The sequence below is a fragment of the Aplidium turbinatum genome, chromosome 13 (assembly GCF_918807975.1).
Source record: "Aplidium turbinatum chromosome 13, kaAplTurb1.1, whole genome shotgun sequence".
NCBI classification, from domain to species: Eukaryota; Metazoa; Chordata; class Ascidiacea; order Aplousobranchia; family Polyclinidae; genus Aplidium; species Aplidium turbinatum.
The window spans coordinates 22,114,415-22,136,317 of NC_137484.1; the positions used below are offsets into that span (position 1 = coordinate 22,114,415).

General features: G+C 38.0%; 2 protein-coding genes across 2 annotated transcripts; both read right to left on the reverse strand.

Annotated features, from left to right (window-relative positions):
* Positions 1-211: 211 nt before the first annotated feature.
* On the reverse strand, positions 212-6,000 carry LOC145781747 (uncharacterized). Its single transcript, XM_082593417.1, has 3 exons — positions 4,904-6,000; positions 4,327-4,543; positions 212-337 (listed from the first exon to the last, which is right to left on the reverse strand). Exons 1-3 carry the CDS (start codon positions 5,998-6,000, stop codon positions 212-214), a joined length of 1,440 nt encoding a protein of 479 aa, XP_082449543.1.
* Positions 6,001-14,463: 8,463 nt separating this feature from the next.
* Positions 14,464-20,673, reverse strand: LOC145781748 (uncharacterized). The gene is made up of 3 exons (XM_082593418.1): positions 20,614-20,673; positions 16,547-16,666; positions 14,464-16,074 (listed from the first exon to the last, which is right to left on the reverse strand). Exons 1-3 carry the CDS (start codon positions 20,671-20,673, stop codon positions 14,464-14,466), a joined length of 1,791 nt encoding a protein of 596 aa, XP_082449544.1.
* Positions 20,674-21,903: the final 1,230 nt, after the last annotated feature.

The window sequence follows — 21,903 nt, forward strand, 5'->3', positions numbered from 1 at the left end:
TGAATGGCCCATTGTCGGCTTATTGTGAATCATAAACCATTAAGTGAAATAATTAGGTTGATATGGTGTGGTGCTCAACACACCTCAAAACGTGTAAAATTTCTGGTAGGTCCTTTAAAACAGACTGAGAAAAGCAGTAAGTTATTGCCGCTATAAAACTGTGGTAGGATAATCAGCAATTCGCTTAAGTTTTAGTATATTCAACCAAAAATTATGTCAGATCAGCCTTCAAAAAAAGCACGTACTCTTCAGCAGGAGAATCGGCTCCTTCAAAGCGCTTGGGAAGAAAAGTATTTTCAAATTGAGGTAGACAACAAAGCGCATTGCCTTCTATGTCCTGTGGTGATAAGTAGTGTAAAATCTTTTAACATTGAGAGGCAATACAAAACTCATTTTACAAAATATGATTGATACCAAGGAGAATCAAGGAAAAGAAAGTTGGAATCTCTTAAGTCGGCACGGAATAAGCAAACAAATATGTTCAAGGTTAGTAATAAATCTGAAAGAAAACGCAGCTTGCAGGTGGTGTTACAACACATTTCCCAACGCTATCTGACCATCGAACCAATGGATCATTTGAAGCATACAGGCTACAGCAGACTTACCAGTAACTTGATTGATGAGTTCAACCGCCGCATTAACGGAATGAATTTATTTTTGCCAATGGTGAACATGTTTGCAAATCCTATTGCAGTTAATGTGGCCACTGCTTCTGATAATTTTCAATTGGAGTTGCTAGACATGCAGTCAGATATCGAGCTCAAACAATTATTTCAAAGTGAAGACGTACTTGCATTTTGGAGTCGATCGAGTTCCAGAGAGAAAGTATCCCAACTTGAAAACCAATGCCCAGAAAAACGCCTCTGTATTTGCATCAACTTACGTATGTGAAGCACTTTTCAGGAAAATGATCAGAATCAAAAATAAATATCGCAATCGGTTGACCGATGACCACCTCAAGCAGCTACTGCATCCTCTGCATTTGCGCCTCGCTTTGACAAACTTGGCTCAAACCCAAGTTGGACATTAAATTGATTTGTGTTATTTTTCTTGTTATTGTTGCTATTCGTTGGTAGCTTTCATGCTTTAAAATTTTCGTTATAATTACTTGAGTGTTTTCATGCGGCTCCATATGTACTCTGAAGTTTCAAATTCGGCTCCGACACCAAAAAAGGTTGGGAACCACTGGTATAGACTCTATAGAGCCAAGGCTGTGCTTTTCGAATTGTAACAGCAATGCAAAATCTTATCCTTGTACTGAGGTAAAATGAGTTGCTGTAGATGCTCCTTGGAACTGTTTGACTATGTAAGTATGTATATACAAGAACTTTCTCAGATATGGAGCAGTGCATAAGTTAATATCAGATGCTGCTGAACGTAGCTTCAAACATCACTTTTGGTATCTCTCTGCTGAGATGGTACCACTCGCACTGTTCAGCTCTGAATTTCAGGAAGAGGAAAAACATCAGATGGCTGATGAACTTATACGCGTAAAACCTAAAGATCCTGTTTTTACACCAGCAGATCAGGTTGGCACTGGCTACGGAAAACCACGTTTTCCATCAGAAATCAATCTGGAATCAAAACTGACAAATTTTGTCACAAAGGACTCTCGTTTTTTTTTTCTGTTTTAGAGGTAAATGATGATTTTCTTCTTTTACCAGTAGAGAAATGGTCTGAATCAGAGTCTTACCAGAAAGTGTTGGTTCCATCAATGTCACAAAACATGTGGCTGAACGTGGAGTTAAGCTGAGCACCGATTACCTACATAGTGCCAAAAACAAGGAACACTATCAAAACACTTTACAAATAGTGGAAGCCAACAGAAAAGACGCACCTAATTTGAGAAAGAGAAAAAACTAATATCCTATTGCACAGATTAGGCTAGTCGATCACATTGCTTTCTGCTACAAAATATGTTAGTAAAAGTTTGCAGTTACTGTTATAGGCTACAGATTCAATACCAGGCTTTTTTGTAGCAAACTCATTATTGTTAGCTTTCTATATTATGTATTTGATCTATTTCCAGTACGAAATTAGTATTTTAGACCACTTCCGCTCACTGAAGTTGTATTTTTAGCTATTGCAGCGTTTAAAAAATGTCAATTCACAGAGATCTCGTACAGACAAGCATATTCTTTTAATTCCCTGTAGAATAGTTGCACAGGCATACTTTTATGAGTTTGATGCATATTATGTTGTTGAAACATACAAATTCTTCTAAGAAATGTGAAAATAATTCAATATTAACCAAATGGCAACCCTGGAAATTTGAATGGGATGGTGGCCCACTTAAAAGTGCCCCAATTTTACTGATTTTTGGTCCAGCAAAGTTTCTTGGTTAGTGGCACATTCTCACATATTTACAAGTCAATAGTACAAAAAGTAAACAACAAGAGGGTTGTGTGCACCCTATTGTTGGCGCAAGTTATCTGAAAATATAATCTCATTATTATTTTGTCTCCAAAACGAATAAGGCACAATAAGCAATCAAGATTTTTGGAAGCAATAAACTGCTATTTAATAGCTTTCATTTGAGCCCACTCTTGCAGTTCTAGCTGGTGTGCTCATCTAGATATAGCAGTTTAAAATTGTTGTTACGCATGAGTGCACATTATGGATACACCTCCATCTTTACCCCTTAACTATGCAGGCCTCATGCAAAAAGTGCTTAAACATTTATAAGCTTATCAAGTAGGACCTAGACACAGCCCTTGCTGAATTTAAAGGTAATAACATAATCAGATTATGAGAAATTGAATTTTTAGTGTTCGTACTAGTAAATGGGGGCAAGCGTTCTGGTTGAGTGATCACAATAAATGCAAAATTTCAAACTCGCATAACTTCACCATACAATAATGGATTTCAAAAAAATTTTTTTTGTCGAGTTCAGTGTTTTGAGCTTAATCTGCTGATGAAATGTCAAAACAATCTGAGATGGTGGGTTAACTGGCTGGGACAGCTGACAAATAATGACCCCTAACCAAAGTAGCATTGTATTAATGTCTTATAATAAATTAGGCTTTGAACATGTTTAAACAAAGTAAAAGTGTGTTTTGTTTCATTGCTTAGCTCCTTTGTTTTGATATACTTTAAATTAACCCTTTTCATATCACGCACACAACAAGAGAGACAAGAAGAGCGATAAATTTTTATTTTATGTGTTGTCTTGTGTGAATGTTATAAGGAGAATAAATATTCATATCCTACCACTAGTAGTAGTAGTAGTAGTCCAGTTTTAATCCGGTGATGTCCCCGTTACCGAGGGTGGCCGGATTCACCTCCAAGTGCCGCAATCGTCTTCACACCCTGCCTCCACATCGATCTGTCTAGCGCGTCCTCTCTTGTCAAGCCCACCTTGCTGCTTTCTTCCTCAACTTGCTTTTTCCATGTTTTCTTTGGTCTTCCTTGTTTTCTATGACCCTCCACTCGCAACTCCAGCGCTCTTCTCAAAACATCATCTTCATCCCTTCTCAAAACATGCCCATACCACCTCACTCCATTCGCTTTTGCCAACTTATCAACACTCTCATTCAACCCAAGCAAGCTCATAAGTTCTTCGGTATTCCTTTTGTCCATCAGCTTTACACCACACATTGCTCTCACCATCGCTCTCTCAGTTCTTCTTAAAATCGCCAATTCGTTTTCCCGTAAGCACCATGTCTCACTTCCGTACAGCATTGCAGATCTCACACAACTAATATAAATTCTTCCTCTCATTTTCAACGGAAATCTTCTACCACATAACAACTCTCGACACTCTCTGAATTTCACCCAACCAAACCTTCCTCTTGCAGTCACTGCCGCTTCACAACCACCACTGGCATTCAATCTATCTCCTAGATAGCAAAAGGCATTTACTGATTCAACTTCGTCATTCAGCTTTTCAACAGGACCAATCATTCCTTCCTCAATCTTCTTGCATCTTTCACATTCAAAACCATCTCCAGATCTGCATGTCACTCTCTTCATCTTTGCACATCTTCCATGCACCCATTTCTTGCATTTCGTACATGTAACAGAATTTGCCATCACTCTTCTTCCGCAGACGCCACATGGGTCAATTTTGCTCATTGTGATTTCCCCTTCCGTTCCGCTTATTACGACCTTTGTCTTTTTGATGTTCACACGCATACCTTTACATTCAAACGACTCCTTCCACTTCTCAAATTTCCCTCTCAGATCTTCCATTGTGTCACTCAACAAAACCAAATCATCGGCGTACAGTATCTCCATTAATGAATCTTCTCTTACACATTCGGTAATCACATCAATCACAATGGCAAAGATTAGAGGAGAGAGGACAGAACCCTGGTGTACACCAACCTTCACCGAAAACTCGTCTGAGAGGGCAGATCCAACGCGAACTCTCGTCCTTGCACCGTCGTAAAGACCCATTACGGCTTGCACGAGAGCTTCTGGCATTACTTTTTTTCTCATTGCCCATTCCATCACTCTTCTTGGAACTCTATCAAACGCCTTTTCCATGTCCACGAAACACATGTACAAGTTTTTACCCTTGTCTCGATATTCCTCTTGCAACCTTCTCAAAATAAAAATAGCATCTGTCGTTCCCTTCCCAGGCATAAATCCACACTGCATCTCGTCCAGCTTCACCACAGATCTTATTCTATTCTCCAACACCCTTTCCACTACCTTCATTGCATGCTCCAACAGTTTTATTCCCCTATATGACCCACAATCCATTACATCACCCTTTCCCTTGAAGATGGGTATCACCACACTCATCTTCCATTCATTTGGCATTCCTTTTCCATCTAACACACGTTGACTGATTTCCTGCATTGCTTTCAGTCCTGTCTCTCCACTTGCGCGTATCATTTCCACAGTGACTTCAGATAGTCCAGGAGCCTTCCCCGATTTCATTTTCTTCATTGCTTGCGTTACCTCCTCTCGAGTAACTCTCTTTAATGGACCTGCTACCACGTCGGCTTCCACATTTTGATCCCAATCGTTTTCCTCGTTCATTATCATCTCCATATGTTCTTTCCAAATTCTTCCACGATCTTTCTCACTGAAACCAAGTTTTCCATCCCTTCCTTTAATACATCGTCCACCATCTACATCTTTCCCATCCCGCTTCATAACCTTCATAAACTTATATACTTCGTTAGGACTGTTTTTTAATTTGGTCAATTCCTGCTCAGCTTCTTTCTTCATAGCTTTTGCAACTATTCTCTTTGCCCGATTTTTCAATTGCTTGTACTTGAGCTTAGTTTCTTCTGATCTATTTCTGCACCAAGCCTTGTATGCGACTTTTTTCTCCCCAATCACTTCCCTCACATCTTCATTCCACCACCACGTATCTCCTCGATCCATCCTGCCTTTTGTTTTCCCACAAACTTCATCGCAAGCTTGCAAAACTCCATTCTTGAAGGATCCCCATACATCATTCACATCGTTGTGAACAAGACTTTCAACTCTCTTTTTAAACCTTTCTCTTGTGTCGGCATCTTCTAACTTCCAAACTTTTCTTTTGATCACCCTTTTTTTATTTACAGTTTTCTTCAGACCTTTCTTGTCCAAATCGATAACCACCAACCTATGCTGAAGTTCGCATGGTATCGCTTTCACATCTTTGATCAGTTTTCTGTTTTTCCTGCATACCAACCCAAAGTCAATTTCGGTTTCATTTCCACCTGCACTGAAAGTCACTTTTCTTCCTTCCTCTTTCTTAAACCAGGTATTTGCAACACACAGGTCCTTTTCATCACAAAACTCAAGTAGTCGCCTTCCATCGCGATTTCTTTCTCCCACGCCAAACCCTCCATGAACACCTTCAAACCCATCAATTTGTTGGCCAACGTGGCCATTAAAGTCCCCAAGACCCAATACAATTTCCTGATCACTTCTTGTGCTCCATTCATAGGCCATTTCATCATAAAACCTTTCTTTTTCTGCATCGGATCTTCCACTTTGTGGTGCATAAGCACAAATTATTCTCATCACTACATTCTCGACCACCATCACTATCGCCATTACTCTGTCACTCTGTCTACGAACCTCAACAACATTTTCATATAGCTCTTCCTTTACCAAAATCCCAACTCCTCCGGTCCCAATACCACTACTAAAATCAAATTTTATATGCAGAAAAGCAATAAAGCACTAATAGCAGTTATAAAGGCAGCTTTTTCTGTGTCCTTAAAGTAATGAATGTAAAGCAGTGGCGCCGCCAGACCTTCAACAATGGGGGGGCAAAATATTGGCAGTGCAAGACAGTAGCGTAGTCAGGACTTTTTTAAGGGGGGTGTTGACGGCCGGCGGGCGAAGCCCGATGGCGTGTTCACCAAAGGCGACACTTAGCGGCGGGGGATCTGGGGGGCCCCCCACAGACAATTTTGAAAAATTACTTTCAGTTTAGTGCATTCTGAGAGCATTTTCCACAAAAGTGTGGGTATGAATATTCCTGTAAAATGGTGCTGTCCGGTGGCATAGCAAATAGATATAATCATATTTTCTTCGGCATTTTTCAGAAATAAAGCTAAGTCTCTATGTTTTCTTTTTGCTAATTCCAAGCTGAGATATTTGAATGTTTGGTATTGGCAAAACTCGCTCTTTTAATGCAGTTTCGTTTAAAATTAGGCAAACTTTGTTTTAGAGACATAGGTTGATTGCTTTTTTTTGCGAGATTATTACAGTATTATTATTAAAATCAATTTTCTCCTTGGTTGATCCAAAAAGCGATCTTATTCCTGTAAGTCACTAACTTTTATGCTTTAAAGTCAACCCAAAGTTTAGAAAATGTAACGTCATAGAGGTCATACATCTTGATGAGTGTCAAACAAAAAGTTTTGAGACAATGAAGTTACTTTATTTCTGATATATTCAAGTTTTCTATAACAAATAGCTGTTTAGACGTTAATCTAGATCGAACAAGCGATCTCAGCAGTTACAGATGGCTTGCGTCCTTGCACAGTTTGACGTGAAATTACATCACAAGCTGAAGCTTTTCTTGCAAACAATATATTAACATCCGTAAATTCAATTTGAAAGGTTGATTGAAACCCCCAAATCCCCCTCCCTTGGCTACGCCACTGGTGCAAGACATGCAAGACAGTGATATATTATTTAATTTCTCTTGTTTTCTACTGCTATTGTCTATTGCAATATAGCCTACCAAAAGTCCCACATTTTTGACATGTCTGATCTGTTGAAAAAAATAAAATTCAAACTAAATCACAGTTGGATTCCGTATGGGACTTGCAACAGCCATGGCTAGCAAACTTCTGCGTTGCTTTTTTCCAGATTGAAAAACCATTTTACAAATGCTTCATTGAAAGTAGAGATGTACCGATACCAATATTTTGGCCGATACCTATACCGATATCACTTTTTAGGCCGATACCGATATTTTGGCCGATACTTTAGCGTTACAAAAAGAAGCAATTTTGGTATTTGCAAGTAATTATATCAAATGCTAAGTTTTACCTTATTTACATAAAACTATTAAAAAAAGCCTTGAATTGGCATATTATGCCAATTCAAAGTTTTTTTTAATAGTTTTATGCAAATAAGGTAAAACTTAAAGCACAAGAGCACAAGATCAAAAGTAAAACCACAAGATCTTGTGCTAAAACACAAGCCGTGGCACCACCGCGACTGACACAGTGACAAATTAGTCTAAAACCAAAAAATCCCCTAAATTCAAAATTAGTTGTGTTCAAGTTTGGCGCTTACAATAAATAAATTCCAAAATACGCCACAAAACCAACCAATTTTGGAAATTTATAGAGCAGCAAGGGGAACTTCAAATGGGCAACATTAGGTGCCAAAGGGGGCATTATTACGTCATTATGAGTGACAATGGACCAGGGATATCTAAAGAAGGGGATACGAAGGCTTTTATTACGTCTGACAATAGAAGGGCTATTGTTTATCGTAAATAATCTCTGTTTATCGTAAAATGACAATTGGCACCGATAGTAGTTTAATAAATCTTGTTATGATAACCTGCATTGCGCTGTTAGCATCAGGCTTGGATACTCACAGCATGCTTATGGTAACTTGTTAATTCAACTACCCGTATATACTTGCTTTACATTTAGCCCACCGCAAAGGCTTTGTTAAGAAAAACAGCTTTCTGGTAACTTTTCAACTGTCTTTCCAAACAAGTATTCTTTAAATATGCTCTATGTAACATTTACTAATTGTCTTCTGTAGCTGACTGTACCAGTTGCACTACAAAACTTTCTGCAATTTTGAAAAGAACCGCATGTTTCACGCGCTGCAAACTACCGCCCTGGTAGTGTCATCAGAATAAGGCAATTGCTGTGAGCCTTCGTATCCCCTTCTCTAGTATCCCCTTCTCCAGTATCCCCTTCTCGTATCCCCTTCTCTATCCCCTTCTTAAAGTGTTGGTATTGTGCTATATATTATATATCGTATGTGTTAATGTTCTTAATTTTGGGTCTCTTGTTTAAATGTTTGGGTGGCAGCTGACTTTGGTGACCTTTTGGTCTTTCGCTGCCATCCTTGTTGTGCGAATTATTTGTGTTTATTGTCTTTTTGCTTTTTGTGTCTTTCTTTTTCGCCAACAAAACAAAAAATAAACTGAACTGAACTAGATATCCCTGCAATGGACGGATTTGGAAGTCCTTGGCACTTGAAGATTCAAGAATCCAATCCCAACTCAATGTTGTGTGGTAATGGTAGGTTTTAGTAATGAAAGGCCACCGTGATTGAAAACTGGGGTATAAGGGAAGAAACATGATATCATAACTGGGGTTTCTGAAAAATTAATAAAGGGTTTGCGCAAACTCTCCAAATAGGCAATCATAATTGATAATAAGATGTAAAATGTAAACCAAGTCATTTGTGTAGTCGTACAAAAACTATTCGACAAGTAATATGCAACCTAAGGGCGGTAGGCACTTTAACATACTGATATCCCATTGAACCACGAACCATCAACCAATCAGAAGCTACGCTGTTCATGATGTCATCAAGGTTGCGTTTCTCGGAACAAAGGAAAAATGCAACTTCCCACCACTGCTACGGTATTGCTCTTGTTTGTTGTGTCATTACCAAAAAAAGTTTAAAGTAATAATCAACTCTCTGGCTGAATGCTGAAATGGCCACAATTGGACGGACAACCTAACATCTGATGGTTCGGATTCGTTCAATTGGATATCAGTATGTCAAAGGTTCTACCCCTAAGGGCGCTTGTCGTTTGGTTGAGAAGCTTTTGCCAGGCCAAAACTACTAAGGTAGCAAAAATGTATAATTTTACATCGTTTTTACGTTGCTAAACGTTTAAAAAAACCATGTAGCTTGGTTGTTTTTAGTAAGCTGGTTCTATCAGTTTGTGATTTAATTTCCACCTTTCGTTGTAATAAACTCATCAAGCTTAAACAATGTCAGAGTAGGCTAAGTAGGCTGCGCAACAAACTCCCACAGCCACAGTTATCATCACTTGCTGCTGACAAGTCAAAGAACATCTATGTCTTTTGATGTTGCCTATTTGGGTTGCATTTTTGTGGGTTTTTTTATAGTGATACTTGCTCTTCGCTATTTCTGTTACGTTTAGATGATGTCACGTTATTATGCCGATTTGAGATATAATAATTTAATTCATGACGTTGTATAGATGAAAAACTTTTACAAGTTTTATACTCTGCTGAGAGTAAAAAAGAAACACAAATGATAAATATTGGAGAAATTGAGTCTCCTTACACAACTTAAGAATCGAACAACGCAAAACCGCTGAAACAAAATGTTTTGTTTAAGTGAAAGAATCACTCTAAGCAACCAATGTTAAAACTTGCGCGCAAGAAGTCATGGGAGTGTGACGTATCAAAAATTTGAACAGGTTGTTATTTTTCTACATCAATGTGACGTTAGTTACTACTTTAAAAAAATGATATCTTTGCTTCTGTAGAAAATCCACAGCAAACGCCTTTTTTTTTACGTGTTTAGTATCGGCCAAATTTTGCCGATACCGATACTCAAAAAATGGCCGATATCACCGATACCGATATATCGGTACATCTCTAACTGAAAGTAAAAATAATCAATTAAAACGCCAATCCCAGCCAGCTAAATCTGTTGATTTTACATCGATGCTCGCGGGGACGCAAGTGTTCCAATTTAAAGGCAATAAGCAACGCAATATCCTCAGAAATAAAAGAATGAGAAAAGAATTTTACTACAAGTGAAACGTATTTTAACGTCTAATAAACGTAGGAACATGTTGATTTTAGTTGCAGTATTTCGTCATACTGCATTTTTTGCATCTTAATACGTATATAATATAATGTAATTGTTTGCTCATTGTGTGTTTTAAACTTTATCGTCATTATATTGCGCATGAAATCTTCGTGGATAGGATAAAGAAACATTAAGAATAAAAAATCATTTAACACCGGTGGAGCATAATTGCAGTTTAATAGAATAAACTTTAACTAATATTAACAGTCCTGACTATAACATACCAAGCTGTTGAAAACTCGACAGGGAAAGCAAAATGTGGCATCCTTAGCTTCTGAATACTCCAGCCAGAGATCGTCATCAAACCACTGGTTACTTACTGTATTACTTTAGTCAACTTCGTTGAGTTCAATCTACATTATATCCTTGAAACATGGAATGACCCACTGCTGTATGCACTGCCACCACTCAAAAACCAAGCAAGAGCCAATCTGCTGAACAGCCGGTTACGTGACAGGCTGCAGGCAAAGTAAACTTGAAAAGAATCACAAAATTGTAATGATAACAGCAGCAAGAAGAGTAAGTTTAAAATAAAAGAGAAAGCTTTTACCTCCCCCCCTCCCCCTTGCAACTTGAGTTGACTTCAGGTTGGGATCCAAATATTTAAAAAAAAAAAAATCAAATGTAGTTATTACTATCTGAAGCCTTTACAAATTGCTTCACCTAACGGATCATCAGGCTTGCCAGATGTTTCGTCCCTGAGATCTTTCGTCCCGACGTTTCGGCCCTAGGCTTGCGAGATGTTTCGTCCCTGAGATCTTTCGTCCCGACGTTTCGGCCCTACAAGACATCGGCTACTTTGGAGGAAAGTGCAAGATTGAGAGTTTCAAAACACCGCGACCGAAAACAAGTTTTATTCGAAGTCGGCAAGGACCGAAACATCTTGGGCAGTGACTGGTAATAGTTTTGTTTCTGGCTTCCTGTCAAGCTGTTGCGGGCAATTTCAAGTGTAATCTACCTTGGAATTGACTTTGATAAGCGGGTGTGCCTGTTAACCGTGGGCTGGTGTGACGCCATAAAGCTGCTTTTCTTCTATGCAAGACGATCCTTGCTTAGAACCACATCAAAAGAATTTTGCATGACCCACTGTAGGTTAAAGGTTTCTTTTTTGAGTCACTAATATTTTCTGTAAGAAACATAGTGGATGTTGCCAGGGAGGTCCTAATAGGTAAAGTAAGCCAACGTGACAAAATGGGGGGTGACAAACCAGTTTATTAGCTTGAGCAAAAAGTGACGCCTAGATGCAAGAAACCAATAACTGAGTTAGTAAAGTTGACAACCATGCAGACTGTTGTAGCGTAAAGCGTGTGTATTGATTTACCATAAACACAAGCATGGGCTACTTGGGTGACACTCATGCAAATTGCAAAATAAACTAGACTACGATAAGTTTAAAAAGATAGCTAGCTAGGCCTAAGTCAAAAATAGTTATTTTCGAAAGCTTGAAGTTTATAGCCTACAGTGATTCACAGATGTATTCAAATGCAACGCTTGTTAGTAACTTTTCAAATGCATCCTTTTATTAGTCTGTTTCATAGCCAAGTAATCGCTTGGCACTGCTGGTTTGCAGATCTAGGCCTACAATACATTTGTCTACTGTTGAACAATAAATGCTTGTAGCCTACTACAAAAAGTGCTCAATGCCAAGCAAAAGGCCAAGCAGAGCGAATTACATCAAATACAATTACTATTCTCTAAAGAAAAACAAAGAATTTGTTTCCCATCAAATAAACGTTAAATAGAGTCTGATTAACAACCGCAGGCTCAAAAAATTGAGATAGGCTACTTCGGACATATTGCAAGAAGCAACGCGTTGGAAAATGCAATGTTGACTGGGATGGTGCAAGGCAAACGAACAAAAGGACGACAAAAAATGAAATATTTTGACAATATCAAGCAAGTTATGGGAATAAAAAGCATGCCAGATGCAGTGGCGTAACAACGCAATATGCCGCCCTTGGATTTTTGCACGAAACGCGCCCCTACCCTCCCTTGACACCGTCGTAAAAGCTGATTAAAATTCCACACAACAGAAGAATTAAAGCAGTTTTGTTTAATTTTATTGAAAGTTCAAAATAAAACCTCTTCTTACTCAGACAGCTGAAGCATTCTTTGTCTTCTTTAATTACTGTAATCGCTGGCTTGAATGGCCCTTTTTATTTTGAAACCTTTCGGGCCCTAATTTGATCATCTCAACTCTCATGTTATGAGTTAATGTTGCTGGCCAAGTAGCGACATCGTTATGAGAATAATAGATAGCATCTGTGTTATCTTTATCTGACAGTGTTTCATTCACAGGCTGACTTCTTTCAATGATCAGTTTGTTGTTGTTTTGCTCGAGGTAGCCTACACTTCTTCTTCCGTCTCAACTTGAGGTAGAGATTTAATGTGCTAATCTCTTCATTTTTTTTAGCAGAGGCAATTTTTACGAACTTCAAAATGGCTCCTTCATTCTTTTTAGTTCCTCTTCTCTAGCTTTCTTTCTCTTTCTAAAAATTTTCTCTTTCTTTTAGTCTCTTCATAGGCAAAAATTAATTGAAAAAAATTGCAGCTTAAATCTTGTTCTGGAATCTGCAGCGCATTAGTTAAAAACAATAACCATAATTGCAAATTTGCTGAGTTAAGCTATAAGTGATCTATTTCAGACCTGAAACTTTAAACCTTTCACAAACCTAACCGATCTTCACACATGAAGATGGAGGAATCCCGTCTATCCACCACAGACAGATGGTAAAGGTGGCCGTTGACTCGATGAACTCACGGTCCATTCCTGTCTCTTCCCGAAAGTGAAATAAACTTAAAACTAATCTGAACTCAACTACCAAAGCTAAATTGACTGAACAATGCTATGGCTTACAAGTTACAACCGACATTCTATCATTACTTCAACAGCATGAGTATTGAGTATCATTAAACCGTCACAAATACCACATGGTGAGGCACAACCTAAAAAAGTTGCAAATTAGTTTATAGGCATAACTTGTTTAATTTTTTGGCTTCACTTAGATCAATGTTAACTTAGGTCGTTTAAGTCTCTCCGAGAATAAATTAATGCGAATGTCTTTGTTCGTTTAAACTTTAAAAAGTTATGATATTTTGCCGCCCTCTAGCAACGTGCCGCCCCTGGATTTATCCACAAAATCCAATGGGTAGTTACGCCACTGGCCAGATGTACTAATAAAAACAAAACAAAATGGAGGCAGTTCGTATGGGAGATCATAGCTGATCTAACATGATCAATCTGTTTGAAGAGATTCTCTAAAAACCTCTACAAACTGTTTCACCTTTATTTGGGGTCACAGAAGGTCATGAAAAATATGTAAAAATAATAAATCGGTTATATACTGTAGCCTACTTGAAAAGGTATTAAACATTACAACCTTAAACCCGCCTGCAAAAAGAAAATTCAGAGTTATTCAAAGACAAGGGTGTGGGTCCTAAAATATCATGGTCCACAGTTATTCTCGTTCTAATAGTGGGGGTGGCCGTAACAATTGTGGTCTTTGTCTTGCTGAGGAGCTTGCTATTCTGAAGGCCGATTGTAACTACCTTCTGAACAATCGTTCTGAATTGGTGAGTAAATGTCGTCACCGCAATAAATTTAAACTCAAATAATTTAAAATAACATAATTGAAATTGGACGTTTTCATTCATTCATTTTGAACATAAATTTATTTTCATTTCTACAGGTTACGTCAGCCTGCATCGTATTTTGCTTCTGTATGACGTCATACACGTTGTTAATTAACATCAGTTCACGTTTTTATCGGAGTCTTGTGCGAAAAACTCTGGTAGTGGTCCTTCAATAACTCTGAGTGTTTTTGCAGGCAGGCTTAAGGTTGTAATGTTTAATACTTGCGGTTATAGGCAAATTGTTCGTAAGCAATTGTTCGTAAACCAATTGTTCGTAAGCAATTGTTCGTAAACCATTGTTCGGAAACTGTTTTTCGTAAAATGAAATCCGTAAAACAATTCTTCGTAAAGCATTTCTTCGTATACATCAAATTTTAACTGCACGCACGAAAAAATGCTTTAGGAAGAATTGTTTTACGAAGAATTAATTTTACGAACAATTGCTTTACGAACAACTGTTTAAGGAAAAAACCTCGGACACCCTTTTCAAGTAGGCTACCGTATTATACCAATTTATTATTTTTGCATATTTTTCAAGATCTTCTGATGATCCCAAATAAGGATAAAGCAATTTGTCTGCTGTTCAATAGATAAGATGGGCTACTCAACCACCGGGCTGACTAGTTTTGCACAGGCGTTTAACAGTTTGTTCGCACTTCTTTCGCCATTTTCATACTGACGCCAATAACGAAATACCTTCTTATGGAGTGCAACATATTTCTTTCTTTGGCGACGCTTCAAGCATCCCATATCAAGGAGCTGGACATTTATTGGAATGTCGCCAGCTTCTTCACGAAGTAGAGTTACTAACAAATAAAATGGAGTGTTTGGACGGGCCTTCTTGATCATTTTGTGATGCCATCCTTCAACGTCGTTGTTTGTACGAAAGGGAAGGCCGTAAACGCTCCAATTTTCTTTTTTCCAGACACAATTTTCCATCCAAGTTGATTGCACATAGTTTGTCAGTTCAGACAGGGAAGCAGACGCATTTGCTTCTTGCTCCAGAGCTTCGAACATTGGTCCAATATGAAGGGAAGGAAGATAGCATAACGCCATTAGCTTTTTGATAAAATTTCTTATGTCGAAATTATTGCGATAGGATGCCGATAATCCCAAAGATTGCACGTGTCTGTAAATGGCTTGGGTAAAATGAAACGAACAACCTCTAATTTCAACAGCAGGGAAAACGTTTGTGATCGCCTTCCACACAGCCGCTTCGAAATCCAAGATCACGCGTGTAACTGCAGGCGGTGTGACGAAGCCGGTCGTAACAGCTTCAAATACAGCCGTATAGTCTTCTGTCTTCTTTCCAGTCATAAAGACGTAAACAAGTGGAACTTGGAAAAACTGTTCATTTTTTTTAACAAATGCGTGAATTGTGTACAATTGCTGAAAAGGTTTATGGACTATTTTAAATGTACCGTCCATAAACCACGTTTTAGCTTGCGCTAAAATTTTCAGTTGCAATTTAGTGGCAAAGACTATGCTCCTACCAGCTTCAGGGACGCTACAGATATCTTCAAATATGAAGTCATGGGGCACATTCGAGTAATCCAATTCGAAATCCTTAGTTGTTGGTTCTTGGGGGCGGTGCTGCTGCCGAAACTTGTTCACATATCGGGACATGTTGTCTATCGGAGGTAGTCCTTCCAAATCCGAAGGATTTGAGATTTCTTTTCGAATTTCTTCTCGTATAATTTTAGTCGCTGGTTCAAATGGTTTAGCGGTTGCCTTTCGTTTCGCAGCTAATGTTATTGTGGTGACCTTCTCAGCGCCGTGTTTTGGTGGATGGTTGTGACAGGCTGCTCCACGTTCAAACTTGCCGTTTTTTTCTACCACTGTTGCACAGCACGTTATATTACTGCTTCTGATTGAACAGCGCCACTGCTTTGTGGAAGCAGTTTCTCTCTTCAATGTATAACTGAATCCGAATGAATCAAACAATTTATCTTTACCTCTTTTAGATCCTCCTTGAATCACATTGTACATCACTTGTTCACATTCAAGTACTTTCTCATATTCAGGATTCGAGTAAGACAAAGATGACTCGTCCAAATAGGATGCGCCTACACGCATTTTGGCATGAAGAGGTGCAACAGAGGATGTTTCGACTGGGGATGCATTATCATCAATTACTGATACATCATCAAGTATTGGTGGTTCGCCTTGCGTTGCTTCAATGCTGTTTCTCGGTGTACTCGTTTGTACCAGCTGAAAATAAACCAAATAAAATTTAAGTTGGCATATGAGGGCAATTTTTGCAACTTTGTTGAAACCTACATCTGTAGTCTACTAAGATGTTCCGAGCTGTTTCAAAAATTTAGCATGCAAATTGTATTTCAAATGCAGTGACCACCTTTTGAAATGAGGAGGTTGCGGTGCCTTGTCTACTGTATAGCCTTCGTATGAGGTTATTGACAGCAAAAAACCTCGAAGTTAAAATGCAAAGGTCAACAATCAGAAGTTCTGCTAAGTAGCCAATGAACGATGTTTTATTTTTGGAGGCAGTATTGTATTGAAATTAGAGAATTTAATACTTAGGCTGAAGACGTGAACCGAAACTTAAACCACGCTTAATTAACATTATGCTACGTAAACTACCATCGCCTAATTTTCAGATTGACGCAAATCCTGAATTCCAAACACCAGCCTTAGGTGCGCATGAAATCATTTTATATTTTACCTCTGGCTCGTTTCCTGTTGTGGCAACCAAACTAGAAGTTGCATCGAAACCTTGGAAAGTTTGTTCATCCGCAGTTTGTGATGAGGTGTTGATCGTGTGCAGTAAACTTGTTCCTTCTGTCTGAAAAGACAAACATAAGAAAGTATATTTTTCTGCAAACAAAATAATAGAACGTAGGCTTATCCATACTCCCGGGATCAGTGGCGCCGCCAGACCTACAACAATAGGGGGGGCAAAATATTGACAGTGCAAGACAGTAGCGTAGTCAAAAATTTTGAAAAATTACTTTCAGTTTGGTGCATTCTAAGAGCATTTTCAACAAAATTGTGGGTATGAATATTTCTGTAAAATGGTGCTGTCCGGTGGCATAGCAAAAGGATAAGATCATGTTTTCTTCTGCATTTTTTCGGAAATAAAGCTAAGTCTCTATGTTTTATTGTTGCTAATTCCAGACTGAGATATTTGAATGTTTAGCATAGGCAAAACTCGCTTTTTTAATGCAGTTTCGTTTAAAATTAGGCAAACTTTGTTTTAGAGACATAGGTTGATTGCTTTTTTTTGCGAGATTATTACAGTTTTATTATTTATCAATTTTCTACTTGGTTGATTCAAAAAGCGATCTTATTCCGGTAAGTCACTAACTTTTATGCTCTGAAGTCAACCCAAAGTTTAGAAAATGTAACGTCATAGAGGTCATACATCTTGATGAGTGTCAAACAAAAAGCTTTGAGACAATGAAGTTACTTTAGGCTATTTCTGATATATTCAAGTTTTGTATAACGAATAGCTGTTTAGATGTTAATCTAGATCGAACAAGCGATCTCAGCAGTTGCAGATGGCTTGCATCCTTGCACAGTTTGACGAGAAATTACAATGTGGCTTACAATCACGATAACGAGAACCTTATATTTTACTGATCTCCGGAGCTGACGTAAACCTTAAAAGTCATGTCGACATATTCTTGATGCCCCCCTTATCGAAAATTGTTCTTTGTAATACCGCTTTGAAGGAGGACTACGACTATGAACAAAAGAATAAATTTTAAACTTCAATTTGTATTGAAAATACATGACATAATGTCTTCCAACCTTATCACATTTTTTTCATTACGTAATATTTACCACCACCAAACCACTTTTGACGATCGAATTTTTTACTTTATTATTCGGTAAAATGTTTAGATGATGTCACGTCATTACGCCGATTTGAGATATAATTTCATTCATGACGTGGTATGGATGAAAAATTTTTACAAGTTTTATACTCTGTTGAGATTAAAGAAGAAACATAAATGATAAATATTGGAGAAATTGAGTCTCCTTTACAACATAAGAATCGAACAACTCAAAACTGCTGAAACGAAACGTTTTGTTTAAGTGACAAAATCACTGCAAGCAACCAATGCCAAAATGCGCGCAGAAGAAGTCATGGGAGTGTGAGGTATCAAAAATTTAACAGGTTGTTATTTTTCTACATCAATGTGACGTTAGTTACAACTTTAAAAAGTCTATATCTTTGCTTCTGTTGAAAATCTTTTTATCTACTGTACAATTTAGTCATCAAGGTTTTCCATACTTTTTTTTAAAGAGAGAGCTTTTACCCCCCCCCCCCCCCCCCCCCCTTGCAACTTCAGTTGACGTACTTGAGGTTGGGAGCCAAATATAATAAAAAAAAATATTAATATGTATTAATAAAAAAAAAAATTAAAAAGATGATGCCCAAAACATTGGGTGGGGGGCAGCTGCCCCGCCTGCCCCCCCCTGCCGGCGCCACTGCCCGGGATCCATAACGCTATGGGATGGCCCACTACACTGCGTACAACAGTGCTACTAGATTTAACCCAGTAACCCAGCTTCAAGGATATCTCACCGCCCACCAATGTAACAACGTCCTCATGGATTGGCTGAATAAAAACTGTTTCGACCTATAACGTCTTACGAAACAAATAGCTTTTTTTTATCTTTTATTTTTAGAGTAGGCTTGTGTTCGCCCAAATCTTGCCCGCTTAAACCTAACTTTAAGTTACACAAAATTGATTTCAAGCAATTTACAATTATGTTACCTTGCAGTGATGTTGCAAATTTATTTTAAAAACTTAAATTGAAAAGAATTTTCAGGTTTAGAAAATATATTACAGAGCATTTAAAGACAGAAAACTTAAAGAAGGGTTGTATATGTCTGTGGTTGAAGAAAGTGACCTCTACCAAAATTGTAGGCTACTATTAAAGAAGGGTAGACTGCAAAAACATAAACCATCATGCTTCAAATGTTGAATTTGTTTTCATGTTATCAGCTCGGTGTAATTTGCAAGCATTATGATGATTTGAGGTGGATAATAAAAGTAGGCTACTTTAGATTAAGTGTGGCATAGTTATTTATGGGCATGTTTTGGGTTAGGTTAGCCCACAGGGTTAGCCTACCGCTAGTGTAAACTAATAAGTCCTCCGTTGATGTGGATTTAAATCCGGCCTTGAGCTATTTTAAAAACCGGATTTAGATATGAATTTGGAGTTCTGCTAATTTGGATATTACTTTAATATGTAAGTATAGCAGCATTTGCTTAAGAACAAGCATTTACCCAAACAAATAGTTTAAAACCAGTTATTGCATTAAAACAAGTAGGCTATGCCCAAAGTTTGGTAGGCACGGGCCTCATTTCGCTGTTTGTGAGTCTTTTCCCTGAAGTTCGGCCTATGTATATCGTCAGGTAAGCAGTTACGAAACGTTTTTAGTTATACAATCAACCTGCTTATTATGGCCCACGATAATTCAGACTACCCCTTCAATCAACCGTTTTTCGCTGGTTCTGTATCTAAATCAAATGTTCTGTACAATTTTCGCCGTTTATTTAGACCACTACGCCGCTTAAACGGACCACTCTCCCACCAAAAATAGGTTGGTGGTTAAAATGGTTAACGGTTTTTGCTTTTTCTACACTGTATTGTTTAGCGAGATTACACGTCAATAGTTAATGTTGGGCATGGCGCTATGCTATATTAGTGGCAAAGGTTACCAGATAGGCCTACTTTTTACATTTCCAGCCCAATTGCAAGTAAAAAGTAACCCAATCCATTTAAAAGTTGAAACAAGCCCAAAAGTAGACAACAACTTGAAAGTTTACACAAATTGTTAAAGTCAAAAACGAAATTTTTGGCTAAAAATTATATTTATTTTGTGAACTTTGATTTGAAATGAAACAAAGAAATCAACCACCGCACAACCTGTAATTGCAAAATTTTCCCGACTGGTAAAAAAAATTTAAATTTAGTTTTGTGTTTATTTCACTTTATCTTGTGCGGATTAAACAACACAGAGAAACACGGGACAGGAAAAATGGCAGCAAAACGACGACGTTATAACACGCAAAAACATTGGAATTTGCTCTCCTAATCAGACCAGTTTGGCTTGGTCCCGATTAAGCGGGGCTGACTGTAAGCTACTGTATAACTTAGGGAAATTGTATTGCTCTTCAAGACCATCAGCACTTTTGATAACGCACCAAGGCCGATCAACCTTGCGACTGTCTATTTTTTGTCTTCTTTTTTTTGTTTAGGCTACTCATACAAAGTAAAGTTGAAAACCGCTTTTTTTTCTTTTAAATTTTGATATTCTACTAAGGTGTTGCGATCATGCCATGTTTTTAACTTAGCCTATTGTAGGCCTACTGTTTTAGTATCAATCACGTTATAACGTTCGCATTTTGTCGCTTCTATCTTTATCTTGACTTCTGCTATGTTTGACATACCTATTGTTTTTCGTTGTGATGGTCAGAAATAAAAACAAACTGAATTGACAAGCCCAAACTGGGGCCGGATATTATCAAATTATAAGCGCAGATATTGTTAACGCGGGCCGCGCTTTGGGCATCCCTGCTTCAAAGCAAAAAAGCATTACAGAGGTTAATACCACCAATTGACCTCGTTGCACATTTCTAAAGACTAGGTTTTCATAATAATTGGCAATAGTCTTAGCAATTACCGCATGTTATTAGCCTATCCAAAATCGGCTGGTTCGAGATAGATGAAGGCTAGTATGTTAATAAAATATCACTGTAGGCTATTACTTACTTGTTCAGACGAACATTGGAAACATTGCCAATTCTCCAGTTCCCACTCATCCTTGACCATTTTTCTGTACAATGTTCGCGATAAGCCTGTATTGCAGATGCGATGCTGCCAACCTGCACATTTATCACACTGTATCGCTTCTTGTCGTTTTCGAACCACTTTTCTGCAGTAAGAGCAGGAGCTTTTTTTTGATACGTTCATCTCTAAGAAGTTGTGAAACTGAAACCGCAGATGAATACAACTTTGGCTTTATATAAAGTAGGCTATTGTGCAAAGCGTGTTGGAATGAAGACCAGAAAATAGGTAACAACAGTACGAGTAAATAAAAAAATAAATATAGGCTAAGTTAATCAATCATTTCCGCTACTAAGGTTTCCAATTATCTACTAATGCAATTGTCGGACTACATAATGTTTGTTGTTGGCCTAGAAATCGAATCAAAACAAGACACTATGTGGCCAATTATCTACGAATGCCAGCTGTTCAACAAATACTTTGCAAACATCCTGTCAGGAAGAATAAAAAAGTAGGCTATGCCAGAATAAAGCTTATACCAAGTTAAATGACACGTCTGCTGTCACAACCGCAAGATCCTGTGGTCTCGATAATCCGTCTACATCGTGTTTGTTCTACGAACGGAGCTCAATGGGGATCGCTGAGGCAAATTAGTATCTATATGTCTATCCCTCAGCTCATCCACCCATCTATGAAGCTACATTCAAAAACATTTTTTTTTTCTTCAAGTAGCCTAATCTTCCCCATTATAATCTGGCCTACTTGTTCCTGGACTGCTTAGAAAATAAGAGGCGCAGAGTTTAAAAGCCATCTTGATTAATAAGTCAGACTCATAACTTAGCTTGTAAATGGCTTGTCACACATTTGAGAAAACTAAACATGCACATGATCGAATAGATATATTAGCCTATGTTTTGATTTATTCATTTTCAAAGCTTACGTTTAACTTATTTGTTCTGAGTGACCTCATAAGGAAGTCTACGTCTATGTAGCCTAGTAATTTTGGGCGTTCGAATTCTTGTTTTGATGATGGGAAAAATTATAAAATAATTATTTTGAAATACCGTAACAATTGTCTTTTTTTCCTAAACACACCATTGGCATATTTATTCTATACAAATTCGTTTTGAAAAAATTGCACAGTAGGCTACCGCGGTACCTACAAACGATTGCACTATATCCAGCTGCTCCGCGGGGAGCGATCGTCGCTGCTTGATTGTTCTGGCCAACAATGGAAAGACGAATAGACATGATGTAGCCTACTGTGGCTGTTTT